This window comes from Mustela lutreola, chromosome 11, assembly GCF_030435805.1.
Source record: "Mustela lutreola isolate mMusLut2 chromosome 11, mMusLut2.pri, whole genome shotgun sequence".
Taxonomy (NCBI): Eukaryota; Metazoa; Chordata; class Mammalia; order Carnivora; family Mustelidae; genus Mustela; species Mustela lutreola.
The window spans coordinates 62,581,320-62,605,423 of NC_081300.1; the positions used below are offsets into that span (position 1 = coordinate 62,581,320).

At 47.0% G+C, this 24,104-nt stretch overlaps 1 protein-coding gene across 13 annotated transcripts in view; it reads left to right on the top strand.

Annotated features, from left to right (window-relative positions):
- Positions 1-382: 382 nt before the first annotated feature.
- GNB1L (G protein subunit beta 1 like) overlaps positions 383-24,104 on the top strand; it is a 69,969-nt gene continuing 46,247 nt past the window's right edge. For 6 of the 13 annotated variants that reach the window (XR_009345821.1, XR_009345822.1, XR_009345823.1 and 3 more), the window contains exons 1-2: positions 383-566; positions 829-923. Coding sequence is in view for 8 of the 13 variants with exons in the window: in XM_059139340.1 (XP_058995323.1) it covers positions 398-566; positions 829-923 (264 nt within the window). In the remaining 5 variants the exon portion in view is untranslated. Of the gene's footprint in view, positions 924-4,050; positions 4,166-4,610; positions 4,874-7,019; positions 7,240-24,104 lie in introns of all 13 variants that reach the window. The other 7 variants (XM_059139343.1, XM_059139347.1, XM_059139345.1 and 4 more) reach the window with 6 other exon arrangements.

The window sequence follows — 24,104 nt, forward strand, 5'->3', positions numbered from 1 at the left end:
TCCTGGGCCGGAGGTTATGTAGAACCAGGCACTGGGTGGTGAGAGACACTTTACATGGAAGCGCTGCTGCCCTTCTATGCCCAAACCCTCCCTGATGCCCTCTGTCCCCAGCATCCCTTCCGACTTTCAGTAGCGCCCCAGTGCCCAGCTAATGGAGGGCAGTGGAAACGGCTCCAACTTCTCTGGGGGAGCTGGGTGGGTGTCCGGCCCCTTCCTCCAAGCTATCCGTTCCTCAGCCCCAGAGCATTTCCCGTCTCCCTCCCGGACACCGCCAGCCCTGGCCGCCCCACGCGCGCGAAAGCTGCCCGTCCCACTCCACGGACTTCGCGCCGCCAGGTTGAACGCACTCCCATGACCCCCCGCGCCGCACTGCCGCGCTGGCAAGGCCTGGGAGCGCATGCGCAGCCCTGCGCCCCTAGGCTCAGGGCGCAGGCGCGGCCCTCCTGGGAAGCGACCGCGGGTAGTAGGGGGCGGCCGCGCGCACGCAGGGGGCGTGGCTGCGCGACGTGTTCCGGCTCTGAGCGCAGCGCCAGTCCGAACGGGTGTAGCCACCTTCTGCCCTGCGGGTCAGTGGGGCGGCGGGAACCCGAGCGGCCGTCTGGGGCCCCGCCCCTCCATCCTTTCCTAAGCCCGTGTCCTCAGAGAAGCGCTCGGAGTCCCCGGACTGTGTCCCAGTTGCCCTTCCGAACGGCGAGCCTCAGTTTCTCGGTCCGCGCCGCAGGCTGGGGAGATCCTGGAGTCCTGTTCGGGTGGTTCCCGCGGTCTTCGGAGGTCGCCCCCGCGCCCCGCCTAGCCTCACGGCGGCCGATATTGTTCTGCACTTTTTAGGTGGCACTTGGACTCTGACTCCGGGAGGGGACCGGTCCGCAGTCTCCAGCCGCAGATCCGTAGACCCTCTTCACAGACGCTTCGCGCAGCCTCAGGTAGGTCGGCTTCTTTTTGCAGTGGGACTTGTGAACTCATATCCCGGCTGTTTCCTGCATGACGTTTGCGGGAGGGGTGGTGCAGTGGTCTGCCCTCCACTCGCTGTGAGGCCTTAGGCAAGTTATTCTACCCTCGGGGCCCCTGGTCACCTCGGAGCTGAGAATGCTGTAGCGTTCGCGGTGCTTTTGGGCTTTGCGTGGAGGCAAATGCGCGTGCGTCCCGGTACGTGTTCCTTGAGTAAAGCGCTGTGCAGTCCAGAAGAGCCCAAATCCTTCAGTGTTAGGGTGGGGAGAGAAGGGATAGAGGTCAACAGACTGATAGCCAAGGAAGGTTCAGGCCCAAAGCCTGAACCAGGCCTGGCTGGTTGGAGCAAGGGAACCTTCTCTTCTCCCTCAGGCTACAGGGGGCACACAGGCATGCTGGTGAGCAGGCAGGAAACAGCTGGGGTTCTGATTGGGGATGGGAGTTTGGGACTGGGAGGAATCCAGGGCAGAGACCTGGGTCGTGTGTACGACCTGTCCTGAGCATGGGATGTGGTTTTTCCATGCAGTCTGGCACATAACCTCTGATTGGTGGCAGGAGCTGGGGTATGGCTCGCAGTCACTGGTTTTCAGAACTCCATGAGGGACTGAACTGGGCTCACAAGTGGGCTGCATTTGTGTGCTGCCCCTTAGGCCACTGCTGCTGGCAGGCTCTAGCATATTCTTTTCCTGTGTTAGGATGGGAAGGGTTTTCAGGTGGAAGAACCTCCACTGGAACCTGAGAGGTTCCAGAATTCTTGGGTGGCAAAGATGGGTGCTGGTGGTCCTAGCAGCTTCGAGTGCTGCAGGCTGCCCTGGGAGGTGCTCAGCAGAAAGCCCAGCAGAGCTGTATATCCCTGGAGGATCTCACTCTGATGGGGACAGGAGAGATAAACACATGGGCAACTATGTCCAAAGGTGTGTGCAGGCCGTGGTGCCCTGTTGTGACTTGATGGAGCATTAGGGTCTGTGTGCAGGGATTGCAGAATGTGTTCTGTGGTGGCTATGAGTGGGCCTTCCTTTGCAGAGAGACCGAAGAGGTGGCCACTATAAGCTGGGGAGCGTGAGAGCCCTGGGAGAGGGCTCCTGGCATTGGAAGAGGTTGGTTGCAACCTCCTTTTCCATGTTGGGGCTCTTTGGGCTGCTTAGGGTTGATGACCACTGCTCTCCAGGCCCTTTACAGGAATGACTTTGGGCTGGTGAAAGAAGATGTAGCAAGTGGGATTAAACTTGGGGGTGTGGATGCTGGGCTGTTGACAGGAATGGGGACACAGGGAGGTGGTGTTCAAGGTGGGGTGTCTTTGCCAACGGGCTATAGTCCGAGTGGTGAGGTGAGTCTGGAAAACGCGGATGCACAGAGAATAGCGGGTCCCCAGGCTTCTGTTGAGGATAAAGATAGCACCTGTCAAGCTCCTAGTGCTTTGATGTTAAAGGATCTTTTGACATTTACGTAACAGTCACAGTGTTTGGGGTGACTAAGGGACTCCTTCTCGGTGGATTGAAGGGTAGTTCCTAACCAGCATGGTGACGAGTGGTGGTTAAGCTGTGGTCTTTAGAGTGGTTGGTGGTTGGTGTGTGGCCACAGACAAATTACTTCATTTACCACTCTGCCTCTGGTATGATAAGAGTACCAGCCTCAGGTGGTCATTGTTTGGCACAGATAGAGCACTCAGTAAAAGGTTGCTTCTGTCATTTCCTTGAAACTCCGTGACAGCCAGCCATGCCATCCAAGGAAACCCTGGGGATTCTGATCTGGCCCCCTTTCCTTCTCCTGTGACTGACAGCATCTGCCATCACACCTTGCCCGTGAAACATCACAGGTGGTATTTGCCCACCTTCTCAGACCTCACAGGCCTGGCTTCTGGGCTCTCCTTCCACTCAGAGCTCCTAGTTGGGTTCCTGGGATTTGCCTGAGATTCCTCCTGCTGCATAGTGAACCTGGTTTGGCCTTGTTCCTGCTCTTCCGCACCTTGTTTTTGGACAGATTGCCTTGGATGGTGGCCTGCGTCTGACAGTCCCATCAGCTCTTCTCAACACTCCTGAGGCCACAGCTGTCAGCTCCTCTGACCCTCAGCAGTTACCTGGGGTGCCTGGGTTTGCCACACTCCTTTCAGCCCATCTCTTGTCCCGTTGTGTCATGGCCACTCTCCCCACTGCACCATCTCTTCTTTCTTCCTTCTTCTTCTTAATAGTCGGTGTGGAAACTCCCCTCCGTTCCCAGCATGCCCCTTGGCTGGCGTATTGGCAGGGCCCTCACAATCCCATCTGGGTGGGAACCAGTTATGCCATTGCACACCCTTGGCAGCAGATGGACCAGGTCTCTCTAGGGGTCACATATGTTCCCCACTCCAGTGGATCCCTGGATTGAGCAGCCCTGCTGTGGGGACCCTGTGTGTGTGCTTGTACATCCACTGTGCAGAAGAGCACGGCCATTAGTGTTCCTGGTGGTAAACCCACAGAAGGGAGGGTCCCTGGCTCTGTGCATGCCCGGCGCATGGCCCCCAGGGTGGACTTTTGCTGTGTGCCAATCTCACACCCATGCACCTTTGATGGCTCCCCATGGCTTCTGGACCGATCTGTCCTTTTGCTTTGAGCACTATCAGGACAACCTCTCCTGTGTCTTGGGAGATCCTAGGGCACCTGATGGACTGACGCCAGGCATGGGCAGCCCCCTACATCAACAGGGACCTGCTCCTTCCTGATGATTATGAGCTCTTCTGCCAGGATCTCAAGGAAGTTTTTCAAAACCCAAACAGTTTCACTGAATACCATGCTGTATCACCTTGCCCCGCTATCTGCTGCCTCAAGCCAGCCCACAATGGCCCCACAGCTGCCTATGGTGAGGCAGTACTTAGCTAAGTACTCAGAGGCCTGGTACTCAACATGGGCGCTGCCCCATTGCTGTGGCCACCCCTGCTGTTTGTAGTTCCAACTCTACACGCAGAAATACTTTCCCCTGAACAGCAGTGGGCCAAGGAGAACAGCCTTGGGTCTGTGGAGTCCCCCACCTTGTCTAGCTCTGCATGCAACACTGATCCTGGTCCCGTGGGGCCAGCCCCATCCCAGCCAAGGGAGATGACCCCTACACCTGCTCCTATACTTTCAGGATCTGCTAACCTGCCTGTCCAGAAGCCAGATCCAGTTCCACCAGGGTGTCCAGAACCCCCAGAAGACAGAGGAGGAGATTTCTGAGACGGAGGTAGACCAGGAGGCATCCTTAGGTACCCCACAGTGGGTGGCGGACACCTCAAAAGCCCCAGGAGACTTAGCAGTTTCTCCCATTCCCCACTCCACAGCCCTGGGTTCTGCACACAGCCCAGGCAGGTGGAGCAGTGCTCCTTGTGACCAAGTGGCCTACATAGCTACATAGCCCACAGCCCCCCAACAGGACGGGATGGCTTTCCCAGATATTTGCCCTACCCACTTGCTTTATTTCTGGGTAGGAGGTGCACCCACTTGGCCTCTCCTCTGAGCACAAACAGCCCTCTCGTCCCCCTCACCACCCCACTTCCTGTTATAACAGAATAGTGGGCTCTTCGCTGTGCACATCATCCTCATGACTTGCCCAGTGGCCCAGAATCTGCCTCCCAGTAGGTTCTCAGGTGCATTTTCACTGGTTGGACAATTTCAAAAGCAGTCTCATCAGATTTTTGTCTGTCTTTATAGCCGTTCCACTCCCTGGACCCCTTTGTTCAATGTTGGCTGGACTGGACTAGGTCTGTCCTGTCAGCTCCTTGTGAATCTGCCCCTGGGTGATGTCTCTACTTTGGCCGCCTTCCCCATCTTGGCTCCTGTGACCTCTGTCCTCTGGGCTGGAATTTAAGGATGGCTGCATGGAGGAAGCAGCCACTTTGATCATTTAGTATAAGTTGGATGGCAGAGAAAGATGCTTCCCTTGGGCTTACCACCAGCCCTGGCCAGCTAGGAAGGTAAGATACAGGCCTCCTGGCCAGTCTCAATTCAATTCTCATTTTCCCCTTTTGTTTATCCACATTCTAGTGATACCTGGTTTTCTTCAGAAGTTGGCATGAATTTCTTGTCTCAGTGCCTTTGCCTATGTTGCCCTCCCACTTTCTGCTCTTCAGCATTCCCTGTCTCCCTGCCCACTCTTGCACGTTGCTCACTCTGCACTTGAACCTTAACACTATAAATGACTTGGATCTCTGGGTAGACTGTGAGCCTCTAGGGCAGGAGCTCCATCTTGATCAGCTTTGTGTTCCTGATACACAGTTCGGTGTTCATTAAACATATGTTGAATCCGTGGCTCCACTTGTGGTGTGGTGAGTGCCGGCGGGCAGAGCCCTTATTTTGTTAGCAGGAGCCCTGTTGCCTCTTCTGTTGGGAACGGGTAGGCCCTAGCCTCGAGCACTCGAGGTCAGTGTTGGAGGTGTGGTTTCTGGTGGGGGCTTTGAGAATTGAAGGGACTGGTTGAAGGCAGGAGTTAGGCTGAATAGGTGGGAGTGGGAGGCTTAGCAGGTGGAGTGTGGTTTTGAGAACTGACCTCCTAGAGCCGGAAGTAAATCCAGCAGCAGGCTGCAAACCAGAGCTTTAGACCCAGGGGCCAGAGGTTTGGATTGGGATTAAGGAAGACCTGTTCTGTACAACGATGGATTTTCTAATAATGAGAACTGAGTTCAGAAGCTCCTTTCAGCCAAGTTTAACACAGGATAGGTACAGTGCACCTACCCAGAGGGATAATTAGACAAGAACGTCATATCCCTCCGGTTTTACAGTTATGGAAACAATGCTTTCCTGGAAAGTAGGAAGGAAAAGTAAGTGGAAACGTGAACTGCTGCTAAAACTAGTTATTTTAGAGAAAAATTAGGAAGCAAATAAATATCTGGTAAAAATTTTTAAGTAAAATAGATACTGCTGGGATTATTGTATTTAGTAATTGTCACTATTAAAGTCTCTGGCTTCAGGTGGTTTTATGTGTGAGCTGTTTTATGGCCCTGGTGTCCTGTAAGCAAAACAGGTGCAAGTCTTAGAAATAAGTGGGAAGCTGATAGAATCCTAAAAGCAAACAAGCAATCGAACAGAAGAAATCATTGCAGTCTTGATTCTGATCAAGTGTAGGAAATCTCTGCACATTGTAACCCAGCCCCAGACACACGGCTGCCCCCCACCCCCGCCACTGCTATTGCTCAGGTCTGGACCCTCCTCCTTTTCCAGACCCAGCTCAGACTTTCCCATAGCAGGGCAGACCCTGGCCTGCCAGTGGGTCTGATATTGTTGGCCATATCTTTTGAGCTGGTAAGACATCTCTGACCGTAGAACCTGGGGTTCCTCTCTGGGCTGATGGCCCAGTGCCTTAGTTGACATCCCCTCTAGTGCTGTCTTCTGCACAGAGCACCTTTCTCATCCACATTTAGTGAATCCGAAGTGAATCCCTTTAAGCTCTAGATCACCATCTTCCCTTCTGACCCCAGTGCCACCTCCTTTGGGCTCCAGACAGCTCCTGCCAGCTTGGTTTATAGTCTGGCATCCCTCTCCTGAGGGCCACTTCTCCAGAGGCAGGCCCAAGAGGACCTGTGAAGGGGCCAGATGACCTATATTTTACTTTGGAAAATGGGTCCAGTTGTGGTTGGGCTCTCATCACAAAGGACAAGAAATGAGGGTGGGGCCTTAGGGACAAAGGCAAGGTTGCCAGTTCCTGGGTGCCCTTGAGGGTGGCATTAGGAGAGGAGGGGAGGGCTCTGGCCTGGCCTTGCAGATAGGCAGTGCATATGGTGTTGCAGAGTGACGGTTTATTGACAGCTGATGCTAATGCCCTGTCTTTGGGCAGATGCAGTGACCTAGCTGCTTTCCTGTTCTGAGCGGGGAGAAGGAGCACAGAACCAGAAGAGGAGGCCCTGCCATGAGTGACTGGAAGAGAATCCTCAGGGCATTCAACACTCCCGGCTCTTCACACACAGGTGTGAGGCTAGAGGAGGCTGCTTCTGGGACCAGGACAGTCTGGCATGGTTTGCTGGCTGTGCTCACGGTCTGGCTGATGTGCTAGGGTCTGTCTACCAGATCATTGTGCCTGTCCCGTACGTGGCCTTGGAAATAACATGGAGATTTTATTTCCTAAAGCTAGGACATAGTGGGCACAATAGAAGAGTTTTTAAAGTACATGTCTCCGAGGAAAAATTGAACACCAGAAGTATCATGGATACAGTCCTCTGAGGGACCACACTCTTCATAAAGCTGCAACAATGAATGTACTTGGAATTGGTGTGGATGGATGAACAGAGGAGAATAGAGAACTTTGAAATAAAGCCAAATAAATGAAGGAATTTGGTTCATGCTTAAGGTATGGTTTCAAATTAATGGGGGTGAAATGGATTATTTAGTAAAAGGAGTTGGAACAACTGGTTAGCCATCTGGAAAATAGTAAAACTGGATACCCACCTCACTCTGCGCCAGGCTCCACTCCAGATGGATTAAAGGGAAATATGGGTGATTTTCTTTTTCCTGCCTGTGATCCCAGAACTTTCAAAGTTCTAAATATCCAGAATTGCTGAAGGTATGGAGAAAGAGGCTTTTTTTTTTTTTTTTTTTTGCTATTGGTGGGAATATCCAATACTACAAATCACCCCCATAACATTTCTTTTTTTTTTTTTTTTTTAAGATTTTATTTATTTATTTGACAGACGGAGATCACAAGTAGGCAGAGAGATAGGCAGGGAGAGAGGGGGAAGCAGGCTCTCTGCTGGGCAGAGAGCCCGATGTGGGGCTCAATCCCAGGACCCTGGGATCATGACCCGAGCCGAAGGCAGAGACTTTAACCCACTGAACCACCCAGGCACCTCCCCCCCAATAATATTTCTAAGCACACAGACCCTGACCACTTGCTTACATGCAGATGGCCACTGTTCTTCCTCAGTGTGGGGCTTCAGAGCATGGACTTGAGTTCGGTCACACCTTGCCTCCACTTGCAAGCTCATGGTCCTTGGTGTCACCTGACCTCAAGGTAGTGGGAAGATCAAATGGGTAAGGCCTGAGCTCTGTCAGGTGCCTAGCAGGCACTCACCGCATTAACAGCAAGACTGGAAACAGCCCAAAGGTCCTATAGTACAGACTGAGGTAAATAGAGCTATTGTCCAGTCCCATCAGTCAGGATGAGCCAGACTGTGCTGTAGTCACAACCTCCCATGTCTCACTACTCATCTGTCACAGACCAACTGGTATGGCCTCCACCCATGGCAGAGGAACCATGCCAACAGAAGTTCACTGGACACACTTCTCCACAACCACAGAGGCAGGGGAAAGACCACAGTGAACCACAAGTGATACTTGTCACTCCTTTTCCATGATGGTGGCCAAAGGAAGCTGGCAAACCACACCTAAGTTCTGAGGGATGAGTGGCTAATCGTCCCGTAGGGTAAGGCCATCAGCATGGAGAAGGTGAACCTGACACTCAACAGGGCAGCTGTCGCCAAAGTGGGGGCAGGCCTTCATCAGTACCTGTGGAAAGATGCCTGCAAGTTTACAAAGGCTGTGGGGCTTAAATGACAGAATGTATTCCTCCCCGTTCTGGAGGCTGGAAGCCCAAGATCAAGGTGCTAGCAGGCTTGTTTCTCCTGCAGTCTGTCTGCTTGGCTTGTGATGGCCATCTCCTCCCTGTGTCCTCACGTGGTTGTGTCTCTGTGCTTGTTGGTTCTAATTCCTCTTATAGGGACTAGTTCTGTTGGATTAAGGGCCACCCACACGACCTCATTTAACCTTAATGCCCTTTTTATAGAGGCCCTCTCTCCAAATAGAGTCACATTCTGAAGGGGTAGGGGCTAGAACTTCAACATGTGAATTGGGGGGTGAGGGGGATGGACACAATTTGCCCCTAATAATGCCCATGATGGAGTTCTTGTTTTTCATTTTTGCAATTTCCAACAGTGCTATGGTGAGCACCCTTGGAGCATCGCTGAGTGACAGGCAGGGCCCCCTACCCACCTGTGCCAGACTTGTAACAGGAGTGGGAATCCCTGAGGTATGGAGCCGCTGAGTTTGGGGGCTTGTGTTTTCCACAGCATGACCTATCCTACCCTAAAGAGTAGAGGACCCTTTTCCCACAGGGCTCAGACCTTCCCACCCCAGGTTAAGGATGCCAAGCAGGCCCAGCCTGCCCATGGTGCCATCTTTCTCATACATGCCTGGCTCTCTGGTCTGGTCCTCCACCAATTATCTGGCTTTATAGTGAGTGTTCATTATTTGATAGAGAAATACTCCCAACTCTCCCTCCCCCTCACTGACACTTTTTTTTTTTTTCAGTTGTTTTGGCTAGTTATAAAAACATGTCAAAAACAGAAGTGGAGAGGATGGTACAGTGGACCGTGGTGTGTCTGCTCGGCTCCAGCATTGGTCAGTCCCTATCCTGGGGGCACCCTGTTGGTGGATCAGCTGGCCAACTGTGCTGTGCCAGATAGCAGGCGTCCTGAGCTCACTTTCTCTTTGGGCTGTGGTGTCCTCATTTGTAAGTGGACAATGTGATCTCTGTTACAAGGGTGTTGACGGTGAGCCCGGAAGAAGTCCCTGGTCTGCGGGGTGCCCTTGGCAGCCCATTCCTTCTCTCCTGGCCTCAGGAGGGGCACAGCCAGGACTGGGGCCTGTGGGTGCTGGGTGCTCATCCACTTGCTGGGAGGGGCCGCCAGACAGTGGAGAGGAGCATTCCAGGCTCTTCTCTACCTGTGTGCCTAAGTAGCACAGGGCCTGGGCTGACAGTGAGCCCACACTCGGCCATACGTGCAGGTGCTGTGTGGTTGGTGCAGGGACACCTGGTGCTGGGAGTGCTGCATCTCGTGCTCCATGGGGTCCTGAGTGCAGAGTGTTGTTCGCCTTGACACTTTTGCACCAAAACCAAGATTTTCTGAAGGCCACAGTTAGAGAGATGGGAGGCCTGTTAGGGCCTAGAGGGTAGGGGAATTCAGGAAACATGGGGTGGCCAGGTAACCGATCCAGTACACTGTCCTCTAGGACATGGCAACCTTCCCACCACCAAGACCCCTATGTTCCTCTCCCTGAAAATCAGGGTGCAAATGGGAGCCATGGATGGTGACAGGCAGGAGGGTAACCCCAGAGCCAGTGCAGCTCTGCCCCTGTGTTCCCACCCCACTCCAGGTTCCCGCTTCCTGAGTTCCACCATGGCTTCCTGGCCCCTATCATCACGTCCCATGCCCCCTGTCCCCCTTCATCCCCCACAAGTTGCTGAACTTTAGCAAGGCTCCCTTTGCTGCCTGGGTAATGGAGAGAATTTCTGCCTTGCATGTGCTAGGAGGCAGCAGGCAGGTAGCCTCTGTCGCAGGAGCAAACACATGGATCCCTGTCGGAAAGTGTATCCCCACCGCCATGGTTACAGACCCTCTCTCCCAGTGAGATCAGGTTCCTAGGAGCTGCCTGGGCACTATCCCCTGGGGATTGGCCCATTCCATGCCCAGGGTGAGAGTTGTCTAGGGGCTGTCATCAGCACTGGGCAGCTGGCTGCCGTGGACCAGATCTCATGGCGGAAGCAGGCCCCAGAGGCCAGCACTGGTACGTGGGAATGGTCATACTTCCTGTAAAACAGTGAGCTTTTCCGCGTGTTGACTGGGGAAAAAAATGCTGCTGGCCTGGCTGGCTTCCCACCCCTGCCTGGAAGTTTGTGGGGGCAGGCCAGCTTAAAGTGCTCCTGACCTGGACTTCCTTCCTGCCATCTTTCCAGGCTCCCTGGACCTGCCTCTGGGGGTGATGGGCGTCCTCAGCTGCATCTTAAGGTGCCTGTTCATGGAGTGGTGCTGCCTGCCCAGCCGGCCTGCCTCAGCTACCCGGCAGCCCCTCTCCCTGGCGTTTCCTTTTAGTCTAGCAAGATTGGCCTGCCCCACCCCCCCATCCTGAGCAGAAGTCTGCAACTGCTGGCCTCAGCGGCCCAGCCCGAAGCCCCTTCTAGCCGCGGAGCACATGGCCACACCTCACACACTGCAGCCGCCATTTTGTCCGACATCATTGTGCCTTTGTCTATGAGGCTCACTCTGGTCGCCCCGGCGCAGTCTCACCCGGCTGGCGTGGGAGCCCCAGCAGAACGCCTAGCAGGGACTTGGCCGTGCTGTGGCAGGGGAGAGCAGGCATGCGGCTGGGAGCACCATGCTCCCCTCTGCCTGGGCACCCATTGTACCACATGGGCCTTGATGCCCACGGAGGAGCCACGTCCCAGGGGATGTGACTGTAACTTTGCCTCCATTGCCCTCTCCTCCAAACGCCATGGAGCCCTTCCAGAAGGGGTACCTGCAGACCTGGCGGGATGATGTCTAGACACATGTGGGACACTGCCGGGTTTACTGCAGGCAAGGAGCTCCTGGGGCCGGGACGGGGCATCTTCCCCCTCAGAGGAGCCAGGAACTTGTGAGCTTTGCAGGAGCAGGACTCCCAAGTTATGGGGCAAGTGACTCGCTGCTATTGGACAGAACGAGAAGCTTCAAGCTGAGGGTGGAGGCGGCTGTCAGTCTGTCTCCCAAGGGCCTTCAGGGGTGCAGCACTCTTGACTCCACCACAGAAGCCTATTGTTTCAACAGCTGTCCCCCACATCTGCTTCGCAGTCTTTCTGGCCCCTGGGGAGATGCCCTGTCTGTATTCAAAGCTCAGAGGGGGCTCCTGGCAGCGGGGCTTGGTGGTTTTCCTTGTACTCTCAAGAAGCAGCCAGCACTGGGCCCTGTGGAGCCTCAGGTCACCTTCACCTGCTGCTCCTGGGACATGGCTGTGCTGGAGACAGGCAGGCCTGGGACTGACCTTTGGTCCCCTAGGGTAAGCGCTGCTGGAGGGCGTTCTTTATAACCCTTTCCCCTGCCACCCACCGCACTGTACACACAGAGTTCCATCAGTCACTAGGAGAGGTGGGGATGGTTGTGGCTGGGGTGCACACTTGCTGCCCAGGGGGAAGGCAGGTGCAGGGATGGGGCCTGTGGGGCGCAGGGCTGCTCAGAGCACTGTCTTCCCTCCCCTAAGCCCTCCCTCCCTGGCAGGGCTGGCCACACTGCGTCCCCGGAACCCCTCCCTGGGATCTGCATCTTTGAAGCCAGGGATACTGACAGAGGATTCAATGAATCCAAGGTCGCCAGTCAGGCGTTGACAGATGCCCGGCCACGATACTATTTCTGATTTAATAACCGAATGGGAGGCTGGCCCTTGGTAATAATTAGGGCTAATTACTGAGGAGGTGTTGACAGACGGGCTGAGAGGAAACAAACTACCTTTATCCCGGGGCTTAGAGTCAGATTACCGGCCCAGTGCTATCTGCCCCTCGGAAAGTAGACGCTTCAATCACTCACCGAGGCTTCAAAGAGGAAAGGGCCCTGACAATGCATGGGGTTTGGAAAGGAGCTATGAAGTGCGCCTTTGACTCTGAATCGCCAAACGGAGCCCCATTCCAGAAATGGTTTCTTTGTGAAGTTTGAGTTACCCCCGGCAAACCTGCCTCCCTGGCTCGGGGCTGGGGAGGGGTGCTGTGGGCACAGGCTGGGCCTGTGCCTGGCAGCCCATGGGCCTGAGCAGGGAGGTGCAGCGTGCTTTCCTTGGCCCAGGGAGTGTGTCCAGTTCTTTGTGGCTGGGAGCTGCAGGTAACAGGACAGGGATCTTACTGTCCCCCAGGCTTTTCCTTCCATTGTCTCACCCGGACACACTTTCTAAAGCTGTTGTGGGCGGGTCCAGGCTCTCTAGTTTTGTTTTGTTTTGTTTTACTTTGCTTTTGAGGACAGGGCAGAGGGAGAGGGAGAGTCTCAAGCAAGCTCCATGCCCAGTGCAGAGCATGATCTCACAACTTTGAGATCATGGCCTGAGTTGAAATCGAGAGTCAGACGCTTAACTGAGCCGCCCAGGTGCCCCGTAGTCTGGAAGGGACTGTGCCCTTGGCCTTACTTATGGCAGGACCACCCCTCTGGGGCCTGGGCATCACTTACTGGGCTGCCCCCACCCTGGCTTCAGTGGTAAGCCAATGCTGTGGACGGGACACTGACCCCCAGGGCGTCAGCAACAGGGTGACAACTTGGAAAGGGATTGTCCTACTAAGTTGTAGGCTGGTTTCTAATGCCTATTTGTGAACCTGCTGACTCCCCTGGGACTCCTTGTATTTCAAAGGCCATGGAGGACAGTGGTCAAACCTCCATTCCCATGGTGGGAAGCAGCAGCCCTGAAAAGTTTCCCAGTGACCTGGACTGGACTGCCCAGGTCACTGTGTCTGTGATGTGGCTTCCAAGGGCCACTTCTGGGACTCTTGCTGTATGTAGTCTGTCCTGATCAGGAAGGCGGGAGGGTGACAAAGCAGTGCTCAGGACAGGCCTGTCGAGAGAGCACCTTTGTGGTCCCAGGTGTAGCCTGGGAAGCACAAAGTGGGTTTCTGTTCCTGCCAGCCTGGAGAGCCAGACACTTCAGAGCCTTCCACTAGGATGGCTGTGTAGTTCAAGGAGAGAATGAGCTGGTTTGGCTGATGGAGATGCATTCTTCCTTTCCCTGGCACGCTGCTATGCTTCTCCAGGTGACCATGGTGGTGATGACGATTATGACAAAACTCATCAGCTAATTTGCTTAGCTATTAGGGAGCTATTAGGAACACTACTGATGAATTTAAATCTGCTTCTCTGGGGGCAAAAACAGGATGGTGAATTATTTTAAGTGGGCTAAGTCCTTAAAAATTGGCATTGAATCTTTTTAAAGCCGCCTAAGTAGAATTAGAAATTGTCTCTAAGCCAGAAAAGTCTAAGCAGGAAACTGGGTTTTCATAATGTGTTAGTGGTAACTCCTATAGACTAGCTTGAAAAAAACCCAGCACAATATTGTCTAATATATTTTATTTGAAAAATAACATCCCAGAACTCTTTCTGGGATCCCAAGAGAGCAGTGGCCCAGTACATTACTTTGTGCACAGAAGCATGCTCGAGTCCTCTTCTCTTCTTATTTTAACATTTTATGTGATTAGCATGGTACAGCTGTCACAATCGTGAACTGACATTGGTGCATCATTACTGACTTAAGTCTACATTTATTCAGATTTCTTGAGTTTTTACCTAATGTCCCCTTTCTGTCCCAGGATGCCGTCCAGGGCATCCCATTACATTTCGTTGTCAGGTGTCCTTAGTGTCCTCTGGGCTGTGACAGTTTCTTAGATTTCCCCTATTTTTCTAGCTTTGGCCGTTTTATGGGGTACCAGTCAGGTCTTTTGTGGAACGTTTGTTCCTCAGCTAGGCTGTGGGTGTCTTTCTCATGATTAGACTGGGGCTGTGGGTTCCCGGAGCTGGACCTCAAAAATAAAACATCATCTCATCACATATTAATGGTACATACTGTCAAAATGACATCACTGTTGATGTCGGCCTTGGTCACCTGGCTGAGGTAGTGGTTGTCAGGTTTCCTTTCTGTAAAGTTAGCCTTTTCTCTTCCTTTCCAGACTGTCCTCTTAGGAAGGACTCAGTATGGGCCGCCCCTCATGAGGGGTTCCTTGAGAGCTGAGTATCTCCACAAATGATTGGGAATTTTTCTGCATGCAATATTTGTCTACTCTCCCCCGTTTATTTTTTAAATTATTTTATTATATCAGAATGAACTCGTGAAGATCTGTTATTAATATGATCGTTACTATGAAATGTACTTCGAGTGACTCTTAACACCTGTCTGCACCAGCACCACCACAATCCCAACCCAGAAGCTGATCCATTATCTCCGAACCTTCCTCTTGCTCCCCCTCAATACTCAGCCTCTCCCCACAACCCCTGGCCCTTTGTCACCGCCCACCTGTGCTCTCTGCCTAGTTGGGCCGGAATGCCATATAACTGTACGTAACCCTTCACGCACCATAATTCTCTGGAGATCCATCCATGTTGTTGCGTTTTTCAATAGTTTCTTATTATTGCTCGAGAGTATTCCATTCACCTGTGAATGGTCATTGGGAGCAACGTGAACAGAACTGCTGTACACATTCATGTACAGGCTTTTGTTTGCACATCAATTTTCATTTCTCTCCAATAATTATCAAGGGGTAGGATTGCCAGGCAATATGATACATGTATATTTCACTGTATAAGAAACTACCCAGGTGTTTTCCAGAATGCTTGTACCATTTTGCATTCTTAGGAACAGTGTATAAGAATTCCGTGTTCCACGTTTCCGTCAGCACTTGGTTTTGTTCTTTTTTATTTTTTCCATTCTAATATTTGTGGCCTTCAGTTCAATTTCTGCTAAATTGTCAAGCTTATGTGCATTGGGTTGTTTATAGCATTTCTTTAACGTTTGTTGTGTCTCGAGTGATAATCCTTTCATGAAGATAGTTTGTTTCTATCTGTTTAGATAGAGATTTATCAATGTTGTAAATCTTTCTAAAGAACCAGTCTCTGGTTTTGTTGATTTTCTCCATTGTTTTACTATTCTCTATTTCATTTGTTTCTGCTCTATCCTTATAATTTCCTTCCTTTAGCTTGCTTTGGGGCTTATTTTGCACTTCTTTTTCTAGTTTCTTAAGGTAAAGACTACATCATTGATTTGAGATTTTTCTTTTTCTAATATAGGTTTTTTTTTTTTAAGTAATCTCTACACCCAGCATGGGGCTTGAACTCACAACCCTGAGATCCAAGAGTCTTATGCTGTACTGACTGAGCCAGCCAGGTACCCTGAATGTAGGCATGTAATGCTATATTTTTTCCTCCATGCCTCACTTTAACTGTGTCCTACACATTTTGATTATTTTGTTTTTCATTTTTATTAAGTGCAAAATATTTCCTAATTTCTCTTGGGACTACGTACCTCTTTAACCAGTTGAGTATTTCAAAGTATATTGTTCATTTCCCAAATATTTGGAGATTTTCCAGTTACCTTTCCATTATTGATTTCCAGATTAATTCCATAATGTTAGAGAAGATATTTTGTATGTTTTTGTTTCTTCATTTTTTAAGGTTTTATGACCCAGGATATGGTCTATCTTGATGAATATTCCATGTGCATTTGAGAAGAATGTGTTTTTTTCTGTTGGGTAGAGTATTCTCTTAATGTCAGCTAGGTCAGGTAGGTAGATAGTATTAATCAGGAATCTGTATGACTTTTTGGCCACTTACTCAGCTAATTTCTAAGGAGGAGTTTTAGTCTTAGCTATAATTATGTATTTGTTTATTTCTGCTTTTTAGTTCTATCAGTTTTTCCTTCATGCATTTTGAAGTTCTGTTGTTAGCTGAATACATATTTAGGACTCTTACATCTTTTTGATGAATTGACACTTTTTATTATTTTCTGTCCTTCTTATCCCTGGTACTGTTCCTTTCTCTGAGGTATACTTTCTGTGACATTAACATATTCTCTCCAACTAACTTTCTTTTATTATATGTATGGTAATTCTTTTCATCTTTTAATCTGTGTCTTATATTGAAAGTGGGTTTCTGCCAGATAATTTACATTTGGGTCTTTTTTTTTTTTAAATAGGTTATAATTGTTAGATCTAATAACTAACATGTTAAGAGTATTTACATTTATTGTAGGCATTGATATGACTCTATTTTGGTTCACTATTTTGTTGTTTTCTCTTTTTCCTTTAATTTTTTGGTTCCTCGGTCTCTTCTTTCTTGTCTTCTTATGAATTATTTAAATATTTTCAAATACTCTGTTGAAATTTTTCTGTTGGCTTTTCAGCTGTATCTCTTTTTGTATTATATGTTTTTAGTGGTTCCTCTAGAGGTAGCAGTGTACATTCTCAACCTTTCACAGTTTTTTGGGGTTAATATTATTTTTCATTTCATATAAAATATAGAAGCCTTACAATCATATAGGTCCCCTTGCCCTCCTGCCTTCATGTGATAGCTGTCTATTAAGAATCTGACCAGACAGTATTATCATTTTAACAATATACATGTTCACTTAAGAGATGAAAATTTGTCTTTTATATTTACCTGGATATTTACTATTTCTCTTCCTCTGCCTTCTTGAAGTTCCATGATTCCTTCTGATTAACATTATTTTTGAGCTGTAGAACCTCCTTTAATATTCCCTTTGGGTCACATCTGTTGCCAAATATTCTCTCAGTTTTCCTTCATCTGAGAATATCAGTTTTTGCCTTCATTCCCCAAAGAGAATTTACTGAATATAGAGGTTTTTTCTTTCAATAATTTAAAGATATTCCACTGTCTGCTGGCTTCTGTGGTTTCTGATGAGAAATCCATACTAATTCTGATTCTTATTTCCTGACGTATGTGTCATCACTGTCAAGATTTTTTCTTTATTATTTTTCAGCAGCTTATACTGTGTTTGAATGTGGTTTTATCCTGCTTATGGCTCATTGAGATCTTAAATCTATAAATTTTTGTCTCTTCCCAAATTTGTGGAATTTCAGATAGTTATTTATTCAAGTAATTTTCCTGCTCCATTTCTTTCTCTTCTTCTCCAGACTCTAGTGACACGAATCTCAGACATTTTACTGTTTTTCCACAAGTCCTCGATGCTCTAATTATTTATTTTAATGTTTTTTCTTTCTGGTTTTATATTAGGTAATTTCTGTTGACCAATCTTCATGTTCTTTGGCTCTTTCCTTTGTCATTTCCCATTCCATTATTGAATTTTTTTTGTTTTGGATATTGTATTGTTGTTTTGAAATTTCAAAAAATTGATTTATGTTTTTCTGCTGAGAACTTCCCTTCTGTTCATTTCAAGTATGTTTACTTTTGCCTCATGGAGCATAATTATAGAAGTTGCTTTAGAATCCTTTTCTGGGGGCGCCTGGGTGGCTCAGTGGGTTAAGCCGCTGCCTTCGGCTCAGCTCATGATCTCAGGGTCCTGGGATCGAGTCCCGCATCGGGCTCTCTGCTCAGCGGGGAGCCTGCTTCCTCCTCTCTCTCTCTCTGCCTGCCTCTCTGCCTACTTGTGATCTCTTTCTGTCAAATATATAAATAAAATCTTTAAAAAAAAAAAAAAAAAGAATCCTTTTCTGATATTCCCAATATTTGAATAGTCTCGAAGTTGGTATCCGTAAGTTGACTTTTCCCTTGAGAACTGCTCTCATTTTCTGGTTCTTGGTATGTTGAATAACTTTGTATTATATCCTAGACATATTCTGGTTGAGTGTTACATGGGGTCCTCTGGAGAATGTTGAGTTTTGTATTAGCAGGCAGTCAGCCAGTTAGAATTGCCACACAAGTTCTGTCTTGCCCTTTTTGGCCTATGGTTTTAATCTCTTCAATTTTCAAAGCTTTTGAGAGGTTCCTTTGGGTCTATCCCAGGCTTATGAAACTCAGTAGCGAGCATGGGACTTTTGTGAGTTCATTCACAGAATTAAGAGACCCTTTTCTTTAGCTCTTTCCTCTCTGCATTCCCCACCCCCATGCCCAACTCTGCACACACACTCCATCCAGCAGGATTCACTTCTTATGGTTCCTTTGGCCAAAAAGACAGAGGTTTCTCTCAGAGTCACTTCTTCCACACAGTTCTGTGTCCAGGGCCCATTCTTGTCGAGACAGTGCTGAGAGAGAAGAGAAAAACAAGCCATCAGGGATTTCCTCTCACATTTTTTAGACTTTTTCTTTGTAAAGTTGTCCAGAAACTAGTCTATCTAAGTTTTAGCTACTGCTGCCTTGCAGCTATGCAAGCTGGGCCTCCCCCAAGGCAATGCCCCAAGACATACGAATAAAATTGGAAAACTCACCCCATATAGTTTTCCTCCAAGGTTTTACTTGCCTCCAAAATCTGTCTGTCATTGTTCACTTTTCAGAGGTTTTAGGTAATTGCTTTTTATACTTTGTCTAGAGTTTTTAGTCATACTTAGCCAGAGAAAGAGACTATGGTGAATTTATTTCATCCTCGCCAGATCCAGAAGCCCGTCAATGTAGTTTTACTTTGCAATTCCCCATGAGTCATGTTAAGCATCTTTGTATATGTTTAAGGGCCATTTTTATTTTTTGTGAATGTGAATTCAAGTCTTTGCCCATTTTCTATTTGGTCTTCAGACTTTCTTTCCTTAATTTTGAAGATTTCTGTATATCGTAAAGATATTTGAATTTTATCTCTTTTGATACGAGAAAGTTTAGAAATGTCTTAGGTATTTTATCTTCTAATTGGTATTGTGAAAGAAATTTTCTCTAACAGGTTATTATTTGTGCATATGGAAGCTAGTAAGTTCTCTTTGTTAGTTTTTTTCCCATACCATACTAAGGGTTTTTTTGTTTTGTTTTGTTTTTTTAACATTTGAATTTGTTTTATCATTGATTATTTAAGGCTCTCAAGTATATCATCATGTCATCTGGAAGGTCATTTAATGTTTTCTTTTCCAAGTCATATGCCTTTAATTGATTTTTCTTATTTAATTGCATTGGCTTAAATCTTCAGTATAGTGTTGAATAGTAGTATAGATACTGGGTATTCTGGTCTTAGAGAAAATACCTCCAATATTTCTTCATAAAGTAATGTTTTGACTGTAGAAGGAGGTTGTGTGTGTGTGTGTGTATTTTAATAATTTTTAAGAAACCCGTAAGTTTCTCTTTGGTTAGGTGGGGTTTGTTTGTGTTTTGTTTTAAGATTTTATTTATTTATTTTGAGAGAGAGACAGCACGAGTGATGGGGAAGTGCAGAGGGTGAGGGAGAAGCAGATTCTCCACTGAGCGGGGAGCCAGGTTAAGTGTTTTAATAAAAACCTAGGTGCCGTGGATGCGGAGAAAGGGGAACCCTCCTACACTGTTGGTGGGAATGCAAGCTGGTGCAGCCACTCTGGAAAACAGCATGGAGGTTCCTCAAAATGTTGAAAATAGAACTGCCCTATGACCCAGCAATTGCACTATTGGGTATTTACCCTAAAGATACAAACGTAGTAATCCAAAGGGGCACGTGCACCCGAATGTTTATAGCAGCAATGTCCACAATAGCCAAACTATGGAAAGAACCTAGATGTCCATCAACAGATGAATGGATCAAGAAGATGTGGTATATATACACAATGGAATACTATGCAGCCATCAAAAGAAATGAAATCTTGCCATTTGCGACAACATGGATGGAACTAGAGCGTATCATGCTTAGTGAAATAAGTCAAGCAGAGAAAGACAACTATCATATGATCTCCCTGATATGAGGAAGTGGTGATGCAACATGGGGGCTTAAGTGGGTACGAGAAGAATAAATGAAACAAGATGGGATTGGGAGGGAGACAAACCATAAGTGACTCTTAATCTCACAAAACAAACTGAGGGTTGCTGGGGGGAGGGGGTTTGGGAGAAGGGGGTGGGGTTATGGACATTGGGGAGGGTATGTGCTTTGGTGAGTGCTGTGAAGTGTGTAAACCTGGTGATTCACAGACCTGTACCCCTGGGGATAAAAATATATGTTTATAAAAAATAAAAAATTAAATTAAAAAAAAAAAACCTAGGTGCCCTGGTTAAATGTTTTAATAAAAAATGGGTATTGGGGCACCTGGGTGGCTCAGTGGGTTATGCCTCTGCCTTCGGCTCAGGTCTTGATCCCAGGGTCCTGAGATCAACCCTGGTGTCAGCCTTCCTACTCAGTGGGGAGCTTGTTTCTCCATGTCCCTCTGCCTCCCGCCCCCTCTGCTCATGTTCTCTCTTGCTTGCTCTCTCTCACGCACACATTCTCTCTCTCTCTCAAATAAATAAATAAAATATTTTTTAAAAACACAACAACTAACCTTACATTTCCACTGGTCATCCTGTATTATTTCTTTAATTTGGTGTTGTATTTTGTTTGCTAATATTTTATTTACTATTTTTGTATGATAATCATAAGTTATATTGGTCTCTACTTTCCCTCTGATCAAAACTTTAAATATACCTCATGAATTCTGGTTTATAGTGCTTTTCATTGTCATTTCTTAAAGTTAGTAGATTAAGTACTTCCCATTTCACCTAAAATTTGTTGTATAATAAATGGCTTTAAATTTTTAGTTGGGAGGACATTTAAGTTTTTAAATTGTTAATTTCTGATATAACTGCACTATGGTCATAGTGTGTGCTTATAATATTTCTTCTTTATGGAACTTACTGATATTTTCTTTGTGACCCAGTATATAATTTTTATACATGTTCACATGCACTTGAGAAGAAGGGCTAATCTCTGTTTTCTGGGTGTAAAGTTCCATATGGATCCATAATATTTACCCCATGGAGTCTTCTATTTCCTTACTTATTATATATTATTCACTTGCTATGATTTGTACTAAAAATAGTAGTATATCCTGTTCTCCAATTATTGGTGAATTTTTTCTGTGACTCTGTGCATTTCCTGTAGTTTCTGTTTTATAAAGGTGGTGTTTCTGTCTTTTAGTACATAGGTATTTGAAACAATCATATATTCATTGTAAATTGCAGCTTTCAGTATTGCAAAGTATCTGGGTTTGTCAATTCTGATGCTTTTTGGCTAGAATTCAACTTAGTTGACATCGATATTTCAACCCCTGCTTTTTTACTGTTTCTATTTGTCTGAAATACCTTTATCCATCTCTAGTTTTAGCCTTTTGGAATCACTTTAACTTAAAAAAAGAAAGATTTATATATTTATTTTAGAGAGAGAGAGAGAGCAAGTGTGCATGAATCAGTGGTGGGGGGGTGCTGAGGGAGAGGAAGACAAGTCCCAAGTAGACTGTGCTGAATGCAGAGCCCTAGGCTCAGTCTCAGGACCCCAACCAAGATCACAACCTGAGCTGATACCAATCAGGTACATAACTGACTGCACCCCCCAGGCACCCCACCCCCCTTTTTTCCTTATTAGCTTTATATTCTGAGTATTCTGGGTATGGCTTATTATCAGATATATGTGTCATGAATATTTTCTCCCTGTCTATAGCCTCCTTTTTTATGTTCTTAATGTCTCTTAATGAGAATTATCATTTTGAGTTTCAGCCATGTGAGACTGGAGTTTATACAGTTTCAGTTGCGTGGCATATTCTGTTATATGTATGTACCTACTTTGTGCAGTTGATGGCCATTTGCATTGTTTCTAGTTTTTATTGGCATGCATAATATTGCTATGAACATTCTTGTACAAACCTCTCCTTGTACATATGTGAGAATTTCTTTAGGGTATTTATCTAAGAATGGGGTTGCTGCCTCATAAGGTGTGCAGACTAGTCCTAGACTGTTTTCCAAAGTGATTCTTTCAATCTGTGTTCTCTCTTGCAAGATAAAGGGTTCAAGTTGTCCCACAATGTAGTCAACATTTGACAGATTGTTTAATCTTTTGCTAATTTGCTAGGAGTGTAATTATATCACATTGTGGTTTTGACAGGCTTTCCAAGATTATTAATTAGGTTAAACATCTTTTCATATGTTTATTAGCCATTTATGTTTCTTGTGATATATCTGTTCAAGTCTTTCGCTTATTTTCCTTTTTGGCATTTGCTTTCTTATGTATTGATCTGTGTGTTCTTTATTGTAGATATGAGTCCAGTGTGGGTTTGTCTTCTTTTCCTTCCTCAGAATGCTTTTATAATTTTAAGAATGCTTTTATAATTTTAATTTTATAATTTATAATTTTACAGAAAAGTTGCAAGTATAGTATAGTGAATACTTACATACCCTTCACTTATGTTCATTAATTGTTCGCATTTTGCCACATTTGCTTTACCTGTCTGTACGTAGATAAGGATTGGAATTTCTTTTTCTGAAACATTTGAAAACAGTGTGCAGACATCATGATATTTCAGCCCTAAAACACTGTAGCCTGGGAATAAGGGCATTCTTTTAGGCAAAATGCCATTATCCTGCCCAAGAAAATGAACAATAATTTCATATTTTAAAATATATTATATTTCTTTATTTAGAGAGAGAGTAAGCATGAATGGGAGGAGGGGCAGAGGGAGAGAATTCCAAGCTGACTCTGCCCTGATGCCGAGATTAGACCTGAGCTGAAATCAAGAGTCAGATGCTCAACTGACTGAGTGGCCCAGGTGCCCCACAGTAATTCCAAATTATCAACAGTCTATATTCAGAAACTCCCCAGTTGTTCCTTACCTTTCTGATCCAGTCAAGTTTCATGTATTATATCTGGTCATAATGCCTCTTTCAGTCTCTCAACTTAGAACCTTCACCCTGCTTTTTGCTCTTGTTTTTTCTCTTGATCTTGACCTTTTTGATAAGTATGAGCTAGCTGCTTTGCCCAATATCCTGTAATTTGGATGTGTCTGTTTTCTGCAAGTCATTGGCACAGGTGTACGAGGATGGTGCTGTGTTTTCTGGCATCACCTCAGGAGATAAGTGATGCTGGTTTGTTTACTATTGGCGGTGCCAGCTTCAATCTCATGGTGAAGGTGGTGACAGCCAGATGTCTCCATTGTTAAGGAACATTCTCCTTCTGCGATCAGTAAATAATCTGTAATGTAATACCTTGGCACAGTGCAAATCTCCTGTTTCCCAACAGCCTTTCACCCAGTTGGATCCTTATTCAAATCTGAGTGGTGAATTTTGTGATCTCTTGCTCTCCACTTGTGATTTTAATCCCTCTTTCTATTTCTTCAGAGCCTTAAACATCTTTATTCTATATGCCTGGATACTTTGTGCTCTAGGGGTCTAGTTCTACCTTTTATTGTTTCTCATGGCTCTCACTCATGGTGCTGTGTTTCCTTTTTCTTTTCTATAAGTTCTGATTGCTTGCATTTCATAGGACTTTATTGGTGAATTCATTCAGGCCTGTGTTGAAGGTGGGCTCCTTTTTTTTTTTTTTTTTTTAAGATTTTATTTATTTATTTGACAGAGAGAGAACACAAGTAGGCAGAGAGGCAGGCAGAGAGAGAGAGAGAGAAGCAGGCCCCACACCGAGCAGAGAGCCTGATGCGGAGCTCAATCCCAGGAGCCTGGGACCATGACCTGAGCCGAAGACAGAGGCTTTAACCCACTGAGCCACCCAGGCATCCTGAAGGTGGGCTCCTTCTGAGAGACAGACTGAAGTTTTGGAGACCTCCTCAGGTGGTGTAAATTAGGACTAAAGCATCATTCTGGCACCTCTGGTGTAGGTCTACTTCTGGTTCAGTTTAACACTGAGCATTTAGTCCTGTGGGGTCTCATCATTATGGAGATGTTCCTAGGAGATTGTCTACTTTGGGAAGGCCCTAAGCTTTGTCTTCATGGACTTGGAGGTCTTGCCTTAGAACCAGAATTCTAGATTACTAATGTAGCAAATGCCCTCAGGGCAGGTGCCAATTAGGGGGGACTCCGTAGACCTTACTATGTTTGACTTCTGCTTACTTTGGGC